The sequence below is a fragment of the Manacus vitellinus genome, unplaced genomic scaffold (genome assembly GCF_001715985.3).
Source record: "Manacus vitellinus isolate BGI_N305 unplaced genomic scaffold, ASM171598v3 scaffold_6_pilon, whole genome shotgun sequence".
In the NCBI taxonomy this organism is placed as follows: domain Eukaryota; kingdom Metazoa; phylum Chordata; class Aves; order Passeriformes; family Pipridae; genus Manacus; species Manacus vitellinus.
In genome coordinates this window covers 18,699,507-18,725,484 of record NW_021940750.1, presented here as the reverse complement: position 1 = coordinate 18,725,484, position 25,978 = coordinate 18,699,507, and the positions used below count along the sequence as shown (strand labels likewise).

The 25,978-nt window shown below is 38.5% G+C and overlaps 1 protein-coding gene across 3 annotated transcripts in view; it reads right to left on the bottom strand.

Moving 5' to 3' along the window:
• The window catches only part of MIPOL1 (mirror-image polydactyly 1), a 197,861-nt gene that overhangs the window by 39,700 nt on the left and 132,183 nt on the right, over positions 1 to 25,978 (bottom strand). For all 3 annotated transcript variants that reach the window (XM_018082928.2, XM_018082926.2, XM_018082927.2), the window contains exon 11: positions 24,437 to 24,531. In XM_018082928.2, the coding sequence (XP_017938417.2) occupies positions 24,437 to 24,531 (95 nt within the window). The remainder of the gene's footprint in view (positions 1 to 24,436; positions 24,532 to 25,978) is intronic.

Genomic DNA, 25,978 nt, shown 5'->3' with positions numbered 1-25,978 from the left:
TTATCAGGGGACATTTCAATATCTACAGTGTCCTCCACCGTAATTTCTTGTAAGTTCCTTTCAGACCCACTGTATTGGCTTCACTCAGGCAAAAAGTAGACATGTTTGTCATCTGTTTCACACTGTAGTGCCATGGATGTATATTCAACTCATTCAGTTTTATCCATGAGTTTGAGATATGTTCATAGAGATTCCAAATTACAGAGCACAAAGCAAATACTCTTTCATTGCACAAAACAGAATACAGTATTAAATGCTTTGTATTTGTGTGCCAGAAAGTTTTGGGCAAATCAAACATTATTTCAATGTGGATTTCTAGTAGCAGTGCATACTGATTATAATATTCAAGACAGCCCATATGACAGCTGCTAGTATGCAATAGCATATTTTATTCCTTTGTAGTTTATTAAGGTGTTTGTATGGAACACTGTCTGTTCCAACAGACTAAGGAGAAAAATCATATATGAACTAAAATATAATATACATGGCCAAAAAAAAGTGGATGAACTAAAAGAAACAGAGAAGCTAAAAGGTCAGAGTGTTGAAGTGTCATTATGCCTACTAGCTGTGGTTATCTGAAAATAGTGTGAAGAACCTTTTCAATTAAATGAAGACATATTTAAAATATAAATATTTATAAAGGGACATTAAATTCCTAGAACAGAGTAATTAAAAAAAATTCCTTTAGCAGTTCCCCATAAAATTTACTGACTGAAATTCCACTATGGTTGAGCATTGATCACCATGGAAAAGCACAAAGGTATGCAAATAATGTTGAAAGCAGGTTACCGAAATACCACTACTGCCCACTTCTTAAACACCTGGCACAAGATTAAAAAAAAAAAAAAAGACAGATGAGAAGTTAAACTGTTCAATAAATATATGGGTCCCTAAATAAAAAAAATAAATAATAGAGGATAGCCTTAATATTCTAACTTGTTCACACCAGCTGAGAGTTTTTTCTTCAGAATATATGAAAAATATAGTAATTTATTTAGATTTTAAAATACTGTGTCTGTGTGGCTACAGCTGGGATCCTTCTCAAAGACTGGTCATGAACAATACAGGTTGTGATCTACTACTACATATCTTAACTCATAATGATTGCATCTGATTGGTCAATAGATTCTGACATCTATATTTTGTAGCCAGTGTTATTCCTCCAGATAAAGGCACTGTGGTTGATAGATATTTTAATTTATTTTTTTTCCAAAAGAATGAAATTGCCAGACTTCCATCAATATGTGCTTTGCTAAAATACTTTTTAGTCCCTTCTGATACTAATTTGAAATTCCTTCATCAATGTCCCAATGATTATGTCTTCAAAGAATATTGATGATATAAATAAAAAATAAAAGGGAGTTCTAGGCCTGAAGAATGGGTCACAGAAGTATTCAAACAGTTCCTGTATTTCAGTAATTCATATGTTCTTTATAGCAGGCCTCTTTTCTGCTCCAGCTTGGTATGAGAGCTTCAAGGGCCCACCTTAACCATGTCCAGGTGGAAGAAAAAGTGACATGTGATGATGTCACTTATGCAGCTCCTGCAGATAGCAAGAGGTTTCCTCAGCCCCCAAAGTCAGAGTAGTTTCAAGTCTGCTAAAAAATATCACCACTTGTAACTGCTCCCAGAGGGACTTGACTTTGGCTGAAAATCAACCCTATGAAGTGCTGCTCCAAAAACACTTATTGCTTTGCCAGGCATACTTTTGCTGCGAGGTGGGAAATGATTTTCCACCTGAAGCAATTACAGAACAACATAGAGAAATGCTCCACTTAAAGGAAAAAAAAACCCAACAGCAAAACCCCAAACATTCCCTACATGTCCCCTCCCTCTTCCTCCACCCCAGCGATAAACATATCCAGTGGTCCCAAAGACATGTAGGTCTAACCTTGATTTTCACCACAAATGTTTTTCACACTTGAGTAAGTTCTGTAGACCTCTTGGACTTATCCTGCACTCAGGATGGCTTTGAAAAGTGTCCCCTAATACTGCTGAGTGCACTCAAAGGCCATACAGCATCGATACCTTGAAGACTACCTTGAAGGTACTCTTACAAACATTGCAATAAGACGATATTAATAAAAAGCCCATAAGACCTAGAAGGACTTTGACATTTCACTGTAAAGTGGAGGATATAAAATGGTCAAGTTTGCGTTACATGTGAGTCAGGAGCCTGACAGCTGGTAGACTGGTAACTAGATGTCATTGCCCTACCATAGACAAATATTTTACTAGCCTTCCTTCATCTGCAATTACACAAGTTAAGAGGACTGTGTTTTCTTCTCAGTAAAACCAACCAACCATCTCTCACTAATTTAATGGAAGGCAGCAGCTGTGCTAGACTCTAGTGCACAGGCCATGGACCGGGTTACAACAGGAATGCTCGTTGCACATAACTTTCCACTGTCACAGTCCATCGCAGCGTCGCTCTCATGTGTGGTGTACCCATGCATTCTTAGTTTACTAGTGCTGATCATGCGTGTCCGTACTGTCCAAAACTAATTACATGTGAGTATGGATCCACAGTAAGCAGAAACTTGAGATTCAGGCTTCTCTCCTGTAATGATCTAGGGAAATCTGTGACCTGTACAAAGGTCTAAACAGTCCAGACACTACATGATGCAAGCACAGGTTCATTGGCAACAGTGAAAGCTCAAACTGATGGTCATCCATCTTAGAATTTCCATTTTTCAACAAATACAAATTAAAGGCTACTGGTAAACACATTTCTCCTCCTTGGGCCTCAGTCTCCTCGTCTTTAAATAAGAGCAATCACAATGCTACCTTTGAAAGGTGCTCTGAGTTTCACCAATGTCAAGAAACCCAGATTATGTCAAGCACAATCTGAATTTAGGACAAAACTGAACCCAGATGGTCTTCTGGTGATGCCAAGCAGCAAACGATCTCTTTTCAGACTCATTTTCACTCACCAGGACTACTGCAGTATCCCTGCTATTTCCCTGTGACTAGCCAGTGAGAGGTATTAAGGTATTATATGCGAGTTAGTCATTGGAGCCTTTCTTGAAATTGAAGGACCAGTGAGACATGCTCTCAAACAAGAAATAACTGGAAACCATAATTCCATTACAAACCCTTCATTTAGGGAGTTCCACAGTAACCAAATGTCTACTGTTCACTTTATGCAGGCCCTGGGCAAATCGCTCAGTTAGCATAGCCCCATCTGAGTGATACGCACACGACATTCAGCACCACCTATCATTCCTCACATCCACCCCACCACTAAATGGCCCAGGACCCCCACAAAACTAGTTTCTGGATTAATAGTGTTTGGTTAAAACAGAGCAAAACATACACAAAACTGATGAGTAGAAGGAAGGGTTTTTGAGGTCTTGGCAGCTGTAGTGCTTCTCTTCTGCTAGATCCATAGTTAATAGCTTGTAGCTAAGGAATCCACCTGAATTCCCTGGGTACATGATGCACCTATGGTTGGGGTCTTTATTAGCTCTGATTGATTTAAGGCTGGAAGATGATAACTTAGCCTTTTTCACACATACATATATGTTTTTTCACAAACACAGATATAGCACACCCAAGTTTACAGAAGAGACTACTTTAGATTTTATGGTTTAATCTTGAATATTACTTGATACATGTTAACATTAATTACATATCTTCAGGATTCCACAATGTATCTGGGCTAATTGCAAGAAACAGATTCCCAGGCTCTCAAATTTCTTCCACGAATTAGAAGACTGTGTTTTCAATAAAACACAGTTTTCCTAGGTTACTTGTTTCTCCTAGAACCATCTTTCTGTAAAATGTTCCTGTCGTGTTTTGACAGGGAATTGGCTGTATCAGCATATTTTAGCCCAATCATTCACAGAGTGCACCCTAAAGGCTTGCTTCTAAGTAAGTAAAATTAACCTGAAATTTAAAAATTAATTTTATTTTGTGTGGTGCTTACTTTATCATACCAGAAGTTACACAAGAATTTTGCTATCTTGTATCTGTTCTTCATTGTCAATTCATATGCTTTGGCCATTCTTAAGTATTTGCCAATGGCTTCAGTTAACAAAATAACTTTAACTTAGTATTTGTAGTACTGTAGTTATTCCCTACAGTAATAGACTGTTTAGGTAACACTGCAAATACAGAGGGAATCTTATCTATTAATCGAAGACAGAACTGGCACCAAGAGTGACCTCAATATTTGAATATAATGGATTTTTAAGATGGTGCCAGCAACTCTGTGTTTTACCATGTTTCACAGCCCCCTGTCTGCTTTTCTTGGGAAGTGTGAGCAGGGGCAGAGCAGCCCCTGGCTCAGCTGCGGGCAGTGGGCAAAAAAGACGGGCACAGCTGGCTCACAGACAAGAGGTATTGCTGCTTTCCCCATCCCCAGGCTGAACTGGCAGCACCTGCGCCTCTCTGCTGGTTGCTGGAGGCCACTGGGTTGACATGGATCACCGAAGGGGTGTGTACGTGGGTGGTGTGGAGCCAGTGGCTCTGGCCTGGGGCCAGCAGGGAAAATTGCCGATGTCAGGGATTTGCAGAAACACAAGCTTGGTGGAAGAGAGAGACAGAGGATCTTGTCCTAAAGGTCACAGTGATTTATTTTTTATTCCAAGAGTATGTTTTTGAAAATATTTTTTACATCTGTTGAAAGAACAGTGCATAATTTTCCTCACAGCTAAACTTAATTAAGAAAGCGCTAAAATAATAGCCACTGGCATATAAGAACTAGAACTGGTAGAAAACAGCGTATTACTAGGTAATTAAAACCACTATGTATTACTTTTTGTCTTTTTCTGATTATCCTTGCCAAGAACTTCATTCTGAATGCTGTTGCTCACAAGGAAACCAGGCTATTATGGCATAAAGGAACATTAGGCCTTCTGACCAGGCATTTCAGGATCAGCTCCTGCAGTCCTACACACCCACCAACCCAGTCTGGACTTTCAGCAACCCCTTCAGCTCCCGCAGGCTTGGCAGCACTCCAGGCATGAACCTTTGCTCTCCAAAATGCCAACCACGGAAATCTTTCCTGACAACAAAGAACGAGCACGTTCAAGAGCTAGGCATTTCTGCTAGGAACCTTAATCAGTGTCACCTGTCACCATAGTTTTGAATTTAGATTTCTCTGCAGAACTAATAAAACCTAACAGAGATTTCTTTGTTAGAAATTATGCATGAAATTAAGGCTAATTTGGGTTGGGCCTTTAGTTTTCTTTGCAGCTTCTCACTGGTAAAGATAATGGCTTCTCACTTCCATTTTATACAAGTGACCTAGACACAGACAATTTTATTTCAAATGAACAAAATCCTTCTGCAAAAAGTAGCAATATTAGTGAATCAACTTGTATTAGATAAACTGCAAAAATTCCGATGAAGCAAATGAGAATCCTGACTCTGAAAACTGAAACAGTGAACTGTCCACTCAGTGCAAAGGGGTACTTCATATATACATTTATACAAAAGCAATCTGATGGTGCTGATATATATTATCATGCAGGCATCAGAATCACCTGAAAACAAGCTCAATGTAATGACTATGTGCTGTTGACTTTTATTTTTGTCTCCAGGGAATAGTGTTTACTTTGCTTTAAAATTTATATGAGTCATTTTGTTATGTGCCTTTTTTTAATTAGTCTGAAGGAAACAGTCATTTGAGAAAGAGAACGGAAATCAATTCTGATTTGATACTGATAGCTACTGTGCGATGTAAACTGTGTGTTCTTTCTAATTAAATGTAAACACGTGCAGTTCTAAAGTCCAGCAGTGATGACAACAACTACTAGAAAGGATTGCCTAAGATCTGGTCAACTGATCCTTGTGAACCTTTTGTTCATACCGTAGGTGAGCTTGTGCAATCTGTCTCAGGGTGAATGCCAGTTGTAACTGACTTTATTTTAGGTCATCTTCAGAGAAAAGACTTGACAAGAATGTGGAGAGCTCTGTAATACCTCCAGTTACCCATTAACTATGTCCTTCTGATAGCTAATCAATAGCATTGCATGGAGCCAAACACACTGCACTGAACTGCCCCTCTTCCAAAAGCCAAGTCTTGGTAAATATTTAATGGCAGTAAAGGTGTTTTGACTCTTATCAATCTGATATGTTAAAGAACTCTTGAAAGAAACTTTATCTTGCTTCTCTCTGCATAAATAATTTGTTCGGTTACAATTTTAGTCTTATGCGAAAGCCTCTAATTTAATGATCTAATGCTTTTAAATCAAGGCTTTGGACAGAGAAAAATGTAGTTTCAATCCACATGTCACAAAATAAATAAAAACCAAAGTTTATTTCCTTGATAAAATGCCAACTAGAAATATACATCAAGAAACCCAGCCCTTTATACTGCAGTAGTAAACACTGAGCCAGACTCGCTCAAAACCTGTTATACAAGTGCACATTTGAGATTTGCTTACAAGGTTTAAGTTTCTGTAAAATTCTTAGCTCTCATTCACATCAAGATGATGTAAGATTTTTAGCCTCTTTTCACCAGGGAAAAAACCCCAACTCTTAAAATAGCTATACTAAGATCCAGAGACTTTCTGTACTCATATAGTGAATATTTCCAGCTTCAAGTGGGTATATTTTCATCTAATGAGTTTTATTAAGCATGTTTCTATTTTCTATTTTTTCCTGTACAAAGCAGCTTGTCTAGATCACTAACAGAGAAACACTTTTTGTCCTGATCTTTTAACATCTACTGCAGATACCCCTCTGGTACAGCCAGGTAGGATTCAAACATCTCCTTAGGAACTTAGATGGGCTTATTCCATGCCCCTGTGCTAACGTCACAGGATGGGGAATGGAGGAGTCTTCTGACCCCCTCCCGCAGCACAGTCTTCCAGACTTCTCTGCATGATCCAACTTCAGTATGAGCCTAAGTACTTTGAATAAACTGATTCAGCAATGGATCCAAGCTTTTTCTTGGAAAATAATCTGAGAATAAAACATTGATAGTGTTTCAGCTTCCAAAATGTGAATCACCATAAATGTTTTCCCAGAAGTATAAGCATTATTTTTTCCCCAGTGTTTACATGGCCTCCTTAGTGTTCTTGATGCCATTCAATAGATTCCAAAAACAAAGGTCACTGGAATACTTTCCAAACACTGGCATAGATAAATTGAACAACTTGAAGTTTTCCAATCACTAGTAATTGCCTCTGATGAAAGCAATATTAATTAAAATCATAAAGACATATAAATCAATCAAGTAGTAAAGCACATAGCACCATTTAGCAACGATCGGCTGAAGAAAGCCTGTTACTAATAACCTCAGAAAATATCTTGTACTTAATTCAATGTTATCTTTATAAATCAGACACGATCGTGCATTTTATGGCTGTCCTGATTTGCTATTGTGATCGTTTGGCTTAACTCCCCCACTGAATCAGAAAAGTTAGAGATGAATCTGTCTTGGACCCAGAGCTGGAAGCCAGCCCTGCCTTCCAGCATGGCCAGGAACATCCAGCTGAGTAGATGGAAGAGAAGAGTCTCTGCAGAAGAAGGTAATTAGAAGAAATACAAAGAATGGAAACGGATTTCAAAGATGGAATAACCGAATACATATGGAATTTGAGAGAGGGATGATCTCATGGATGAGCTGAGTAGCCCTAAAGCTAGAAACTCTGTGTGACTAACCTGAGAAGGGGAATCACATGGGGCTCTGTCCCTTGTTTCTACTGTCTTGCTGAATAAGTGGGTTAAGTGGGTTAAGAATCTTTGAATGACTTTGTAAAAAAGAGGAAATGTAACTTTTTTAGTTTGAGGATACTTCCTTCCCTGACCCAGGAAAATAAACCAGAATATTTGAACACTTTTGTCTGATCTTTCTCAAAGGTGTTACAGAAAAATATTATGCGACTCTGACCAAAGGCAAACATGGTGTCCTGTGCTCCAGCCATGTCCAGTGGTGGTCACTAGAGTGCCAAAAAGCGAGGTACTGATGAACTCTAGGTGATTGTGCCCAGCATATGTTTTCCTCCCTTTCTTGATACTGTGCACAGCAACATGTACCATTCTAGTGACTCACCAGGAGGACTGCATGTGCTGCAGTCTGAAATCATCTTCCACACTGGTACAGACACCTGTAATATCTACTCTAATGCTATCATGGCTTCTCCCATACAAAAATGCAGCTGGTTTTGGGGATTGCTATGTAGAATACACACCTAGCAAATCACCTCCTGAAAGCCATGTAAATGACACAATGGCAACTCAGTAAGTCATGTCTTACCTAGCTGCTGCTGCCAAACCCTTACTCGTATAAATCATACAGTTCCTTGGACAGTTAAGCGCTATGAAACAAGGCAGTTAAAACGATGGTTTAAATGATAAATGGAGCGCCTGGGAAATTTAATATAGGGGAAGTCTGCTTCCCTATTGTACCAATGCTTACTGAAGCAACTGGGCAGACTTGCCTGGGCCATTCTCCTTAACGTGAAACAAGGACACATGCTGAGGGAATGATTTAGTGGATTGGGTATAAGACCTCTGTCTTGAATTCCCTCTTCTATTTCACATCTTCTGTGTGGTACTGAGCAAGTCACAACATGCAAAGCTCAGCCTGCCATGCTGAAAACAGGAGTAAAGTACTTTTCCCTAGCTCTTTGTCTTTAAATTCCAAGCTTTGGGGGCCCTGGATTACTTCTTATTACCTGCATGTGCCGCATCTTCGAAAACTGAGGCCATGATCTCAGTTCAGGTCTCAGCACAAATTATTAATCATGGAAAGATACAAAAGAGCTAATTAACAGTATACATGTGTTGGCAATGCATATCAACCCGGTTAACCTAAGCAGACAGATTCATATTTTGGACCTTAATGGAAAAAACAGCTTTTCACAAAAACCTGCCTCTTCACTGCAGGTTCAGCAACCATTATTACTATGGGGCATAGGCAGTCACAGCAACCTCCTGGGCTTTGTTGAAGTGCCACGAGCACAGAGCCTTGTTTTCTGAGATGTTCTTGCCTTTCTACCAGGCAAAAGGGGCCATCAACTGGAAGCCAAAACACAGAACTTACATACCTCTTGAAAAGCTTGAGATTAGACTGCTGGCTTCTGAAGAAAAATCAGTGAAGAGAAGGCTCCTAAGCATTGGGGCTGGAAAGAGCTGTAAACAGTGCTGAATTAATTTCTGCATCCTAAAACTTTTAAATCAGCTTCTCTCACCTCTCTCTTCCTTTACCCTCATGGGTTTTGACTGTTGGGCTACTGAAATAAAATCTGTAAAAGAATAATATAGCTGTGAGCTTTAATTTTTAGTTTTTTCTTTTTTGCCAGCATATCATTTGTCCATGACCAGCAGGTAAAAGTGAAATACTGGAGCAGCAAATGTATTTGCTACCTACCATGCTACATTCAACAGATATTATGCCCTCCTCTGATAGGAGCAGTAACATTGCTCAAGAGGGAGAACTAAATTCCTACACCACAACAGTCCTCATTCTACTGTCACAACTGTAGAAATATAGTAAAATGACTCTTTTGGTAAAGACAGGAGGGAAGAAGAGCTAAATGGAAGAATATGTTTTTCTGTATCTCCACGAAAACCCTTAGGATGGAAGTCCTTTTTACAGAATAGGATTGAAACAAACAGAACATGATGTTTTATGAGCCTGTATAACACTAAGATCCTGCATGGCTCAGAAGCAAAAGAAAGATAAATCAGATAATATGAACCTTGTTACCCATCCTTCTTCCCACTCCTTTGGGTGACGGACAAATTCACAGCACTTCTTCCTCTTTGGTGAAAGTTCCTCCCGAGTTCTATCTTCTTTAATGCTAGTGGAAGCCATCAGCGCATTTCCCATTGAGAACTAGGATAAAGCCTTGTGAAGAATGCCTTGAATTTATTTGTATTAAGAAGCTAAAGGCTGAGGCCGTTGGTAGGTGCTTACACTGTTCTGGGTGCCTAGTACAACTAAACACTTCCTAGAAATCTTGCTGCTTCCTTCTGATCTCTGGGAATGGAACATCAGAAGAGAAAGAATACAAGAAAATATGACTTTATACATCCAAAAAGAGGGGCATGAAGAAAAAGTTCCTTCACGATTAAAAAGAAAACAATAAATAATCTAGATGTTTGAATTTTTGGCCTTAACCTTGCCTGTCTCAATGACCATGGGGTTGGTACAACACAAGTCCTTCATGGTGTATTTTCAATGCAATGTAAAGAGTTTTTACCTTAATGAGATATGTAAGATCAGAACCTATGAATCAACCTCATGATATGCCCCTAAGTTATTTTTTCATGGACAGCAGGTGAGCGGATGTCATTCCTGTTTAATCAGGAGTTAAAGCGTGTACAGTAATTCCTTATTTTCACAATATTCCTTCTGACAAAGATAACAACCATAAGAATGGCTCCCAGCTGGCTAAACCTGACATACAGGTTTTGTTAATAAAAAAATGCATGACTTAATTAATGAAATGGATCTATTAAGACTGTCCCCCAATCAACCACAATGGCCCCACCTACAGCTGAACTTCACATGACCTATCTTACGCAAAAAGAATTGTAATAACTTGCACTGGAAGCTGTTATAGAGGAAAGGTTGTTATGATGGAAAAATATGAGCCAGAAATGCATATAATGCCCCTAGAGGAGAGAGCTTAGTATTTTCACTTTTACTCAGTGTTTTCTTTCACAGTGAATAATTGAAACAATTTTGCTCAACTGTGTAAAATTATTTCATCAAGAATAATTACATTTGATCTATTAGCACCTGATACTATCTACTGTCTAAATTGCTTGCATTCAATCCATGAGTAATGTCAACAGTATTAACGTCCATTATGGAAGCATTAGCTGAGTAAAAATAATTTTTAAATGTTTGACATTCTTGTACCCTTTCTCTAGCACAGTGTTCAAAAGAAGTATCATTATACCAACATGTTCTTGGATTTTTTTTAAGGCCTGCCTTTATTCAAGTCTGCAAACTCAGGGTCTTTAAAATCACAATTTGCCTGTTTTGTTCTGGCAAGCATAAATCTGCAGCAATCCACTCATTTTACATTCTTCAGTGTTCCTGTCTATCTGTCCCACACTAATTGGCTGTCCAAATTCACTTCCATCAACTTTGGTAGGCTCCTTCATGAAACTAGTTTTTTTACCCCCCAATCTGTTAAAAACAGAAAGAAGGAACTCTGTGACATTTCTACAACAAAGTTAGAGATATATTCATTAATTTGATCACACACGAACACACTCTGGCCCAAAACTGAACTAATGCAACAACTGAACTCACCTATCTGGAAAGCAGATACCTTTCTTTCTCTCTTGAAACCTTATTCATATTTCAAAGATTTCTGAATTCGTGCTGCCTTTTAGCAGAGGAAATCTTATGAACTGTTTAAGATTACATTCTCACTGAAAGCTATGAATGCCACAGTCTTCTCCAGAATAAAAAGCTACTTTCTCTCCTTGAAATAGTAACTTTACAGTAATTTGGAGGAAGCAGAAGAAATAGTTGGTCTTTAAACATTAAATGTATTAATGGGGCACTCACAGTGTATGACTCGTCTGCAAAAAGCAGTTCAGTACTCGCATTTCAGGACTGCTACAATACTGTGATAAATTTAGGTTTACACCATTTAAGATTTAGTAGAATCTAATAAAGAAAACTTAAACCAATGTACTTTCCGAAAAATGCATGAGTAGCATTATTTACATCTTATAGCTAGGGGAATCGAAAGGCAAAGAAAAAACATTCCAAAAGAGGCCCTTCATTTCCACTCCCCAGACGGAGACCTTTAGGTGTTCACAACTTTCAGGGACTTGCAACTCCAGATGAAAACAATGACAAACCAGAACACTCAAAGCAGGAGTCCCCCGAGCACTTAAGCGGCATGTATAAAATCATCCACTTCTCCAAACTCATATTGCTCTTAAGTCCTGCCCGGTTCTCTGGAAACCTCAGACCTGAGTATATGGGTGGAGCATTTGGCAGCACTTGCTTGTTACATGGCATTGTGGGAAATGGGGCTTCTGCAGAGCTCAGAAAAATGATCCAAAAAAGAAGTGACACAGGCTACGTATGATGCTGGCTTGATTAGTAAAAATGTTTTGTGTGATGCTCTGGAGTGGAGAAAAAGAACTCTGATATATTAGGAGATAAAAAGAGACATAATTCCTAAGGAGAGAAATTCCGTCTCCTCCCAAGACACTGTGAATCTGTTCTTTATAGTTTTCTTTCCCAGTCTTAGTTTTCCATGATTTATTGAGCCTTAAAATCATAGCACATTGGTGAAAGCTTTGTGCATTTCCTTACCCTGAAGTTCTGACTCATTTAGGTCATTGGGAGGCAGAACAGTAACAGAGAAAAAAATAACAGGACCACTTCAGAGCATACTTAAATCAATGTGAGAACTCTCAAGTCCAAGGTAAATATCTCTGTTCACAAGGAACCCCAGAAATGGAGACACTAAGAGAAACAGGCATGTTCACTACCTCCTGAGCTTTTAGTGTAGACCTTTGTCTTGTTTCGCCTACTCCGCAGAAAATGAGTTCTTAGTGTTGTCTCAGGAAAAAAATTAGTTCACAGGAATCTGAAGAACAGAAATAAAATACTTATGCCTAGAGTTAGGGAAAACGTTCAGAAGTCATTTGTAAGAGCAGAGTAGATGACAGGACTGTTTAGATAGTAGACAACGCTTTCGGACACACAAATATTCTATATTCTATATAAAATTCCAGATGTTCTATAAATGAAAAAAGTCAGCTCACCAAAATAATCAGAACCCAGAATCTTTTATCAAAAGACAGTAACATCTTGCTTATGTTTATGATTAGGAAAATTCACTGGCTGTTCAGGTGCAGGCAAGCCTTCAGAGGGAGACTCTGGGAAAAAGAAATGAAGTATGACGTTCTCCGAGTAAATATGGTGTGTGTGTGTGTGGAACAATTCACTTGCCGGTCCCATCAAGTCCTGACAAAAGGAATGTGAGAGCTGTTCCCAAGGTGAAAGAAGACAGGCTGAACAATGTGGCTAATGGGATCACATTGAGCTAACGGGATCACCACGACTTGCTTGACTTCTGTTGGTGCATGTCAAAACTCTGATGTGTTTTAAAATACATTCTACAACAGTAGGCTAAATCTTGAGGTGTTTTGGAAAGAATTTACATATCTTCGGATTTTGAGACTTGTGTAGAAAGAGTTGACAGGGCAAGAACACTTCAAGTTCAGAAGTCTGCAAATTGTCAGAGCAGATTTTCTTCCGTCAGAGAAAGAAAAAAAAAGAAACAAAAGGCTTGAACATGTTAGTATCTTATTAAACAGGCATTTATTGCTGCTGCCTTCACATAGACATGCAGAGGTTACAGACACCTCACACTTGCACAAGCCCCCAGTTGCTATCTCTCATAAGCCAGGTTTAGACAAGACAATAAACTCAACCACACTGTACCACCTAACTATGCGTTCATATTTGGCAAGTACTGACAACACTTGAGAATGCTGCAAATAATATTACTGATTTCTAGAAGCTCTGGAAAACTTGCTTAGTGATCTTGATTATGGTACCCTGAAAGTATTCTTTAGATAATCTTGAGTCAACACATAAGGATTTAAAAATAAAATTGTACAGGTCTTAATGATCCAGCTTTAGCACTTATAGTTAAACTACTGCTCCGGTAAACAACTGGCTTTTCAAAGGGGCAGTTGCAGATCCCCTCCCAGCTCCCAACATGCAAACTCAGGTGCCTAAACTTATGTACATGAGACTGAAAATTTTGGCCCCACTATTTAACAGGCAGATCTGCTGGGAGGCCTCTTGTAACCAGATTTTTTTTAAAGCCTTATATTATTGGACAGATACTGGCCCTAGTCCAATCCACAACAGCAAGTCCAAAGAAACAGCTCAGAGCAAACCAGCAGCCTTATTAGCTTTTAAAGATTTCATTTTCAAGAACTCAAGACCCTTTATTGACTAATGAAAGGTTGGGTCCCCAAGCCCACAGACTGATGTTGCTTGGAACATATTTTAATCATTTTGGAGTGCTAGCAGCCATCTGTCTAAAGAGCTTTGATGGCATAAATGCACTCTGAACTGCAGCTCCTTCTGACACCAAACACTCCAAAAGTAGGCATGGCAACTTTTAGACAACTCAAGGCCTTGCAATATGATAAGGCTGCTTTTATTATTTAGCACATCATTAGATTTAATGACACCCCAGATAAGAGATACACTGAAAAGATACCATTGTCATCACCTATCTTATAATAGCAACATCCAACTGTGACTTTTCTTTGTTTCCACCCAACATTTGTTACTTTCTATGCTATTTTAAAAGAATAGATAAATGAAATAAAAGGATTTTTTTTCCTGCTACAAACACCAGAAATATTAAAAAAAATGTATTTGACAAAAAATAATACAAAAGACAAAGGAAGACTCTTTTTTTTCTTAATAGTTTCCTACTTAGTTTTTAAAAACAGTGATATAGAAGACAAGCAAAGAAACCCCAAATAATCTACTGTATTTACAATTTAGGCTACTGACTGTTGGGCAGATATTGTTTGTACATACAAGTTTACTTTGACCAGCACTGAATACAAACTTACATTGAAAAGAGATCCTTTACTTTTACAGTTTTTAACATGAGAATGTTTATAACAAATTTTACACAATTCTCATTATTATTTCCTACTCTTGAAACAATTCGGCCATCTCAAAGTTTATTTTGTGGTGATCAGTGTTTTTGTTGTGGTGTCTACTGAACAGTACAGACACATATTATTAACCCTGAAAGCTTGGAAACAACGACAGTGTCAAGTGTGAAGAAAAACTATTTAAATTACTAGTGTCAAGAAATTGCTCTTAAAAATCAAAGCAGAAGCCCTAAGACACTGGTAAAAACTGCAAAAAAAGGTCTCTCTTCATGATGGGAGAGATACTGTGGTGGATCCTGTGTGGCAGACCATGACTTTATTTGCTCCAAATGTCAACTCTAAAATTACAATACTAGCAGGTTTCTTTTCTTTCTGAGATCTCGTTCTTGGCTCTCTTACTTACTCAGGACATTAGCTACCAGTTGCCAGGAGAAACTTTTACTATTTCATGGTGCAATATTGTATTTTTCAATTCACAACTGACATAATAAATGTGGGTAGTTAGCAGTGTGAAGAAGGTGAAATAAATAAATAAATAAACACAGCATTTGTCAATCATGGAAACATTTGTGGCTGGCTATGCTCTAATGTGCATCACTGATACAGCACAGACTAAGAGAAAAGAAGACAAAACTATAACATGAAGTGGCTCAGGCCAGGGAAGAGCTTCTCTAAACTCTCTTTGCTGACAATGAAAATATACGACTGATGATTCACTCAGCATAATTCCCTCCCTCTCCTCCTGTAGGTTTTCCTTCCAAACTCAGAGCGAGAAAAACTCCTCTGCTAGTGAGATAGCAGCTCTGTACCACTGCTCACGTGCCTTCTTGTTAGTGTAGGGAAAAAAACAAGTGGCTCTGTGCTAGTTCTCCTTCCTATCATGACTATATGAACTGCAGCTTGTCAAAGCAAACTATTACTAGTATGTTACACTTTACTCAAATATTTGAAAGATTCAGAATTGTGCAAATCCCAGCAGGCCCACTTACTCACTGGAAAACTGTGGTTGGAGCTTCCAAGTTGGTCTTTACTCTCCTCAAAATGAGAGCCTTCACACCTATGCTGGAAGAATTACCCACACCAGATGAGTAACACATCACTATGGAATGCTGGACACAAGGTTAAAAACCTTCAGCTTCCAAAACACAAGACCTCTATCACATTAGTTGGAAATGCATGACATGCATGTATCAATTTAATAAAAGTTCTAAGTTTATAGACAGAAACTGAACAAAGAAAGTACCTTATTTTTGACTTTGTTTGCAAACACAACAGGTGGGCAGTCTTCTGGCTTGTAATATGTAACAGGCAGAGGACTCCTCCTGCTACCTGCATTCCTAGATACTTTCTAGCAGTTTGCTACGGCGAGCAGTGTTAAGCGCAAAGTAAGAAAAGCAATGTTATGTCTAGCACTGGCTGAAAATTGCTCATGTGGGAAGTCTTCTCATCAAAGAGTTTGTTTTTTATTTGGAGATGTAAATTCCAACACTAAAATATATGTTGCCTTCCTGTGGCAAATTTGTAAGTGAAAATTTTTCTTTCACCTTAATATTTCAACTTGAAGTGCCATTTTGTTTCAGTTCTTCAGCTGAAGAGAACTAAACTGAAACATATCAAAGTGATGATTTTTCAAAATTACTGAACTGACATTTTAACATAAAAACATGTCCTGTGAAAAACCAACAAAAAATGAAATGGCATTTAAAGTCCTCCTGACAATGTTATTACCTTATTTCTAAAAATCGTATTAATAACAAAAGAATTCCCATTCATACAATATTTACAGGGCAAGCTGAATTCTTTTTTTACACTTTTAGATTTTCTAACTTCTCAGGGGAAAACAGTCTTCCAAATAGCTCTTATTACACACAGAGTTTTCCTGTGTTTCTTAACTTGCTCTAGAGAGGGCTGTTTCTTATCTTGTATCTGTTTTCCTTCCCTCATTTTAAAGCAGGAGTACCTGTATTTTCATAGTCTCTAAAGGCGTTATGCAAAATGGTAAAACTTCTTATTCAGTTTATACAAACAAAGCAGCTGAAGCAGAGTTTAGTGATGTGATTCATCTATATTCATCCAGCACTTCAGTGGTAGAATCAGATTTCGTAGCCTCTGGCCGCATACCCTTTCCACCAGACAGCAGATTTCATAATCCTGCATATGCTCTTTATAGATTCTCCAATTTTTCTTGTGAGTATTCTTACATTATATAGAATACATATTAACTCTAGTGATCTCAATGTCCTAATTTTTACAAGTATTTCTATAGGAGTATTGTATTGCTAATCTACTTTGTATTGCTAATCTACTCCAAACTACCTGTAGCAGTCAGTGGGTTGATTGCAGGTAGTTCTTCCATTTTATCAGGCTTTAACAAATTTCAAAACCAGATCCTATACACCTCTAACTACATGCTTATTCCAAAAAGCACAACACAAAATTACCCTTCTTAGACTTTTCAGTTGACTGAGAAACCAAGGAAGTCCTAACAGAAAATTACAGAGAGCAGAGGTAAAAAGTGTGAAGGAACCAGCCAGGCAAAGGAGAGTTGTGAACAGAAAGCTAGTAGGGCCATGTATACAATCATGAGATCATATCAGCATCCAATGGCAAGGAATTCCTTTCTGTCAGGTAAATCGTTACTCTTAGAGAAGAACAGAAACCCATTTGAAAAGGTCCATCACAGTTAAAAAGACAAAGTAAACACTGTTTTAATTCTCATTACCCCACAAGAGCAAATAGGTAGAGAAGAAGTCTGCTCAAGTCTGATGAAATATAGTGTAAGGACTTGCCCAGTGTTTTTAGCTTTAATGTACTTGGCACAAAAAGTGACTAGTTGGTCCTCAACTAATCTTCAAAACTTAAGAAACTTTTCCACTATAACACAGCCAATAACAGAAGCAGCAGGAAAATTAGCACAGTACACGGTACAAATTAAAACTGCATCACAGAGTGTGTTAGGCGCTTCAGTCCATATTCATGCTACCCATGTTTCTCCTCAGACCTGCTGCTTAGTCTTTTGTATTGGCAAGGTACCTCTGAAGGCCAAGAGCCAGCCCCTGGAAACATTAGGCACAAAGATTTCATAAAGTGTAGGTCAGATCAATCCACATCTGAGTCAACAGCAGCACAAGGCAATTTGAGTGTACTACATTCACCGCTGTACTGATTGCAGGGATAGTGGCTTGTTATTCCATCAGGTGCCTGGGATCTCCGACAGTTTAGTGCTTCCTCTCTCTCAAAGTCTTCATAAATCACTAAAGCTGAGTTGGAAATTGTTTTTCCATACTACAGTTTTTTTCTCCAGTGAGATGGGGAAACTTTCAAAATCATGTCAGGGCAAAAAAAAAAAGAAACATTCAAAAGTATTTTTTTGAGTGTGTTTCTAAAGGAATGAGAGACAGAGAAAGATTGAAGAGCACTCGGATGGCTAAAATTTTTCATTGAGAGGCAAAAAAAGGACACCCCTAGCCCCTATAGGTTCAGATACTACTTTGTCTTTTCATTGCCTGCCAAACAGGCACTGTAAACACCAAGCCCATGGTATATACTGGAGCTTTTCTCTACCATCCCTCTTCTGTGCAAACGGTCAAATATTAATTGGAGTACAGATGTGAGTCTGATCTGCCACACTCCCAAGAAATTTTTCTATCCACTGAATTATTTATAAAGTCAGTCTCTCCAACCCTATTATTGTTAGAAAGACGAACAAATGCAGAAACTGAGACAACAATCAATGAGAGGCTTGAGAACAAGAAGTCGGGGAATGAGGCAGAGGGGGAAGAGGATAATAAATCCAATAAAACGTGAAATATACAAGGATAACACCTACAACAAGGGAAGGCTCTGCCTCACTGCTCACTTGCACCAGGACACTCAGAAGTACAGCGATCTCAGTAGTGCCAGTAAAACTTCATGAAGCTCCTTTGCCAGTGCAGAGCAGCTTATTGATCTGTCTTCCCCCCTTTAGCTGTTCATGAAACAGCCCCCAAACCTTGGACTTTTATCTCCTGTAACACTAACAAGAGCTGTGATTGCACAAGCAATAAAGTGACAAAGGGAAAGAAGTCAATAGGGGCTTATTAGTGGGAAAATGCCCATGAGATTACAAAATGAGAAAGACCCATGAACTTAAAATCCCAATTCTTGTAGGGCTGCAGCACCCCACTAGAAAGTGGCATGAGAACAGAGGAGTAGATTGAAAATACAAATTCTAATTCCTGGTTCCAAATTACCAGGGTGTTGGCTCCCCTCACCCCCAAAAATCAACTAATAATTCACTGAAACTTCCATGGGTTCCTGAGATAAGGTGTAGTTTTAACCAGTCTGATTTAAAAGACAGCACTGTCCCACCTCACAGATTTTCTACTAATTTCAGCACTCAGTTCAATAAACAAACAGAAAGAAAGCATATACACATTTAAAAAAAACCCCAAACCACAAACAAGGGCTAAGTCTTCATCCCTCCCAAATCCAAATCTCCCACAGAAATCAACTGGACTTTATATGTAGAGTACAAATTAAGAAATATAGTTTGGATGGTACCTGACCTTATTTATAATAATGAAAGACAAACAAAAACCTTAGTATTCCCTTAAGGAGCCACTGTTTTCCATATGTTTGGCAGTACCAAACTGGAGCAGGTTATTTAAAAGAAGACATATCACACTGTCTCCCACTGCACAATAGCTCCAAGTACCTTATCTCTTCAGTATAAAAGAGAAACTCTTCTGTGCTTGGAAGTGGTAAATTTAATTAGCTCAAGATTTATGTTTAATGTCAGGTGTCTGAAACTCTTGGACAAAACAGAAGTCACTGCTGCAAGGACAGAGAATCCTTAAAACACAACTGCTGTCTTCTCCATGATCTCCCCAAAATAGTTCTAAAAGAACAGTAGGGTTTACAGTGATACCATTATCTGGTCATTCTTCTTACTGACTGCAATTATACAATGTTGTGTCTAAAGCAACCAGTACTGAAACAATGACAGCAACTGCCAGAACTGCAGCAAGCAGACAGGATGAAAGGAGCAGGAAAATGAGTCAACGGCCATAACTGAAAAAGTGAGATAAAAAAACAGGCATGAAAAGATCAGTTCTCTGAGGTATGAAAAGATCAGTTCTCTGAGGTAAATTGCAGGGACAGGTGCTCAAGGTAGCCCAATATTGCTTTGGAGGAAGGACTGAGATCACTACTCTGCATAAGTGGTTGCAGCTTCACTAATCCCACTGTAAATGGGTTCCAGATCATTCGGGCTGGGAAACTGGGTGTTAGAGTAGTCCAGTCTTCTGCTACATATCATTCTCCTCTGAGAGAAATCTGGATTGAGAGAACTCTCAAAAAGACTGCGAGATAGCAGAACAAACAGGCTGAAATGTTTGAGCAGGGGTCAGTCAGAGTACAGGAGTCAGAATTCTTAAGCAATTGTATTCTGACTTGCTACTGCAGTGGCTGCGAAGATGAATATTGACCTGTTAGGTAGAAATAATTTATAGTTTTTAAAAGTCCTTAAGACCAGAATGAGAGCAACAGTCTAACAGCAAGAACTAAACCATTTTATATCCACACACAGCATCCATGGAGCATGCTTGAAATGGTACCATCTGAGTATTATATTCCATAACATCAGTCACGAAACTATAGAATGGAATTTAACCAAAAACACACAACTGTATTCAAAGCTTGAATAGAAAACAGCCTTTTTGTCTGGGACTGCAAATAATGCCTCATCTAATTCTCCTGTTATAGGGTGATTCAGTTCTGTAATTAAAATGAAAATTGAGTTTGTCCCTGTACCTGTAAGTCTTTCATTTGAGGAAATGACAAAAATACTTCTTGATTTTCTACTTTCACAGCTATTGATTTCAATGTTTAAAAAGATGAACCTCCTTGTTATTTTACAAGAGACTTTGTGGGAAAAATATACGGATCTCAATAAAAATCATTGTTATTTAGACCATTTGCTTGTGTCACTTATACATGAATTCCAATTTAACTGAAGTACTGGAAACACTGAAACTTGTAGATTTGAATTCTGATAAATCTCTTCAACACTTTATAACTTATAAAAGTGATACAACTGGTTAGGGAGCAAGAAAACTGCTTGCATTGCTGACAGAGAAGCTACCCATATTAACTGAAAGTTTGAATCTAAAAATATTTATTTCAGGTCATACTAATTGAAGTTATTCTTCTATTTCTTTATTGAAAAACATCACATCACTGTAAATTAAGCCATCTTTTTCTCCCATGCTGGCCATAACTTACAGATTCCAATTACTCTGCAACATTGTACTTGTTTTGGCTTTGATACAGTTAATTTTCTTCATAGTAGCTGGTATGGGACTACATTTTGGAAAAAGTGTTGATAAAACATGTATGCTTTAGTTATTCCTGAGCAATGTTCACACAGAGTCAAGGCCTTTTTTGCTTCTCACACCACTCCACCAGGCTGGAAGTATGCAGGAAGTTGGGAAGGGACATAGCCAGGACAGCTGACCCTAACTGACCAAAGGGATATACCATACCATATGGTGTGATGCTCAGCATAGAAATTTAGGGGAAGAAGGAACCTGATTATAAAAATGGACAGATCACATAACTGAAAAATATGCAAATAAAATTTTGCGATGATGTTCAAACAACAGAGCTATATGAGAAAGAGGTAGTGGGATTAACAATCCCACATACTCCAAAACTGATTATTTGGATATAACCTTCTTTGGTCACTGAGGATCTATGATTTGCATTAATCCCTAGCATAAAGAGTAGTGTGTTGAAATAATTAGTAAGCTAGAAACTCTACACTGTTCCTATTATGCAAATTTTTATTTCTGATATGTATTTTTGAGTTAGTATCCAGAAAGCACAAGTTTCCTTTTGAAACTTGACACAGAAGCAATACAATAAGAACAAACAGAAGCAGAAAACCTGCCAAACTTTATTCAGAGCCAACTTCTTTTCCTTTCTGTATCTGAACTAGATTCTTCCTCCTTTTCTCTTTCTTCCTTTTAACTTCTCTTTCCTTTTTAAAGAAGACTGAAATTGTTCTGGGATGTGCTTTCTTTCAGAAAGTCAAAACTCATAAGGAAATCAATGTTTCATCATTAATTCCACAAAAACTCATTTTAATTTTGGTTTGGGTCATTCAGGTTTTCCATGGAACTCCAGTTTCAGTTAGGATTCACTTTTCACATCATCTGAAAAGCAGTATGGTTTACAACATAGACTTCTTTCAAAGTTGGAGAAAAAAAAATGAATGTTTTCAAACAGCAGCAGCTATCAGATCACAGAATTGTAGAATAATCAAGTTGGAAGTGACCACTGGCAGTCTCTAGGCCAATCAATCTTGCTCTCAAAGTGATATCAACAATGAGATCAGACCACGTTACTCATGATTTTATCACGTCAGGCATTGGAAATCTCCAAGAATAGAGATTGCAAAACCTCTCTGGAAATCTGTTCCAGTGATGGACGGCCCTCATGGCAAAAAAGTTTTCCCTTACAATCTGACTGAAACAATCTTGCTTCAGTTCAAGTCTGTTTTCTCTCACTGTTGTGATGGAGCACTGTCAAGAGCCTGCCCTTCTTGACAACCTCCGCATAGACTCTGTCAGGCTGCTGTTAGGTCTCCCTGGAGCCACCAGAGAAAGAAATATTCTTTCTTTCCCAGGCTGTACAAGAGCAGTACCCTCAGTCTCTCTTTACAGTGTAAATGCTACGGCTTCCTGATCACACTGGTAGTCCAAACTCGCACATGTGACATATATTCTTTTCTGTCTCATTTAGCATGTGTTCAAAGTACTGTCACCCTGTTGCATGACAGAGGCTGCAGATGTTCATGGAACGCAGGGCAAACTGTAACCAAAATGTTAAGAAGTTCATAAGAATCTTCAAAATAATGCAATTAATTTTTAATCAAGGCAAAAGATAGGCATGAGACATCAAATGTTGCTGCTTATGCATTTACAGGAGTCCTTCCTGTTGCCTTTTACCTCCCTCACCAGGTTCAACCCTGGGTGGTCTTTGGCTTTTCAAGTCATGCCTCTGTATGACAGACAGTGTCTCCATACAGAGAGGTTGTGGAGTCTCCATCCTTGAAGATACTTAAAACCCGTCTGGATGTGATCCTGGGCAACCAGGTCTGGTTGGCCTTGCTTGAGCAGGGATTGGAGAAGATGACCTCTAGAGGTCCCTGCCAACCTCAATTAGTCACTCTGTGGTTCCACTTCAGAATGCATTAGCCTCTAGAACAGCAAGGAAGGAGATAAAATCTTCCCCTTTAGATGTTATAACTTGTATAACTTAGCAGCAATACAATAGTTCTTGCCCCAGGGGATAATTAGGTGAGCATTTCCACACCTAATGGGTAGATTTTGCAAATGTCATCATCCAACCTACAGTGAAATTTCAACTGTTAAAAGAGCTATAAGCTAGTAACATGGTACACTCTAATGCTGATTCCTGTAAGTCATTATTTGAGATTTAAAGCGTTTACATGAGTAAACTGAGTTGCTGCCTTACTATACTTGTTAAAGATTATATGTTCGTGCAAACTTGACAGGCTATGCCAAAAGTATAGCTCAGAAATCAATGAAAAATCTCCTACAATGTGCAGAGAAAAACACAAGCACATTCTTTTTTTTTCTGAAATATCAGTACAAAAATTGCATTTAAGTTTTTAAACTAGTCTACAAAATCCATTTAAGTGAGGAATAAGGGCACTATAATAAATTCTTTCTAGCTTGGTAAATCATACCATAATTTGTGCACACACTAAATGCTGACCAAATTCATTAAAAGCAATAATCACAAATTGCTTGGGGTTTCTATTCACTATTAACAGGCTTTAAATAAATGCCTATGAGATTTAGGAACAAAAGTTGTTTTTGAAACTTCCCTCCAAGGTTTTAATAAACTTAATGAGAAGGGGAAACTTGAAAAACCTCTAGAAACCCGAGTATTTTTCACTTGTGAATGCTGAAACACTGAAAACATACACAGTTCTGCTACTGCAAATGCTGTTTAGTCATAACTAACTAGTCCTCTTTATTTCCAATGAACATAGTATTCACACTACATTTATTATTTACCTCTGCAGCCCACATCCCTCATCACAGACATTCAGCCTTCAGATTCACAATTTTCTGCTGTGTTGATGCCAATTCTCCTGCCTTTAACCTGCTGGCAGCTCTGTATCCCCTCTCACACAGGAGGTCAGGATGAAATGAGAGCTGTAACCCAACATCACTCCATAAAACAACCTAACTCCTTCACTGGACCACACAGAGCTTTTCCTCAGGGACTAAAAACCACTGATCTATGCAAATGTTCAGTGCAGCCCAACTAAATTAATGAGAATGGGTATTTCTCTCATTCTACGTACTACTACAGACCATAAGGAATTAAAACACACATATATTGAGGCTGAAGAAGAAAAAAGTCTTTTAGAATTACAGATTTTATTATTTCAAAATCTGTGTTGATTAAGTTAGGTATGTGCAGAGAGGGAAGAAACAAGCATTTATGTAAACTGGTTCTTTCGTCCATGTGTTTTAAGTGATCACATTGCTACAGCACAGCTTTTATAGAGATTCTTGTGTGAGAATCAACTATCAGCAACTTTTCCCTTCCCTTAGAAGAAACTAATACAAAATTCAGGCTGTAAGAAAGGGACTTCAAAGAGATGGTTGGTGAGCAGTAAAGCAGAAATGCAGGCTTTGATTCATTGATGTATTCACATTTTTTGAACAAATACCTATTTGATAAGGCCATTTCCTCACTCAGTCAGACACAGTACAGAAAATTTCCCCTATGAGTCACTCATTCATATTAGAATCAATCATTTTACCTGTAATAAACACGCAATGTCTGGATTTCTTCTTCTAGTTTTTTGCACTGTTGAAGAGCAGCTTCTTTTTCTAGTTGCAAGGTTATCAATTCTGCCTGTGAAACAAAAAACAACTGATAAACAATTTATTGCATACCCATATTGCTTTGAAAACATAACAATCTGTGCATTCATTTCAGCCAGTTATATTGTTATGTGACACTGTGTCGTGGTTTAACCCCAGCCAGCAACCAAGTACCACTTAGCTGCTTGCTCACTTTCCCTTCTCCCTGCTGTGGCATGGTGAGGAGAATCAGGAAAGAAAACCAAACTCGTTGAAACAAAGTAAAAGATAATACTGATAATGGTACTAATACTAATAATTGTAATAGAAAGGAGAAGGACAGAGGGAGATAAATCCCAAGAAAGACAAGTGATGCACAATACAAATTGTTCACCACCTGCTAACCACTGTCATGCCGGTTCCTTCTCCCTTTCCTGGTAACTCCCCCATTTTATATATTGGCATGATGTTCTACAGTACAGAATGTCCCTTTGGCCAGTTCAGTCAGTTGTCCTGACCATGCTCCCTCTCAGCTTTTTGTGTACCTCCTCATTGACAGAGCATGAGACACTGAAAAGTCCTTGACAGGGTAAACACCAGTTAGCAACATCTAAAACATCAGTGTGTTATCAACATTATTCTCATACTGAATCCAAAACAGAGCACTGTACCAGCTACCAGGAAGAAATGAGCACTATCCCAGCTCTAAACAGGACACACTGCCTATTTAATTCTTATAAAAAATTCTTTCGTCTTCTAGCATTGGAATTCATTCTATTTTTTTTTCCATGTTTTGAATGGCTTCCCTCATGTATATAGTTAATTTTTAAATGGCTAAGGTTAGAGCTCTTCAGCTCAGCCAAGTGGTTATCAGTAAACCTATTTCATATTAATATATATGTGTTCCTATAGTGCAAAAATGTTAACCAACATATAGAGAGTGAAGCAAGGCACTCTGCCATATAGAGAGTGAAGCAAGGCGCTTGGCTATGAACTACTGATGCACGACTCTTGGTCTGCACATGGCTCCCTGGCTGTTAAGTGCAGTTCCTATAGTGGGAGGCCCTGGCTGATGTTAGCAGCAGAAGAGCTGCTGGATATCCAGAACCCTGAGCAGTGGCAGGCGATGGGCCAACAGGGACTGCAGACACCAGCACCAACAGCACATGATGGGATCTGGGTGTATTCTCATCCAGGATCTGGTTTATAGTGGAGTGAGGGAATCCCTGAGCAATTTTTGTCATCTCCCATCTGTGAACCCTACCGGATGTTCCCCCTCCCATTGTTGATTCACACTGAACTGCGAAGGGCGTGTGACTCATGACCATTACGGAAATTGCAGCATGTGGCTTGTAAGCCAGGAAGGTAGCCAGCCCTGACAGGCCTTACAGTTAAAGAGCAGGTAGGAGAAACACGTACTCAAGCATATTTAATATGGGTCTATAGCTTAATCACCATTAATTTTAAAATGTTCAGTTTCAATAGCACTGCAGGACTTC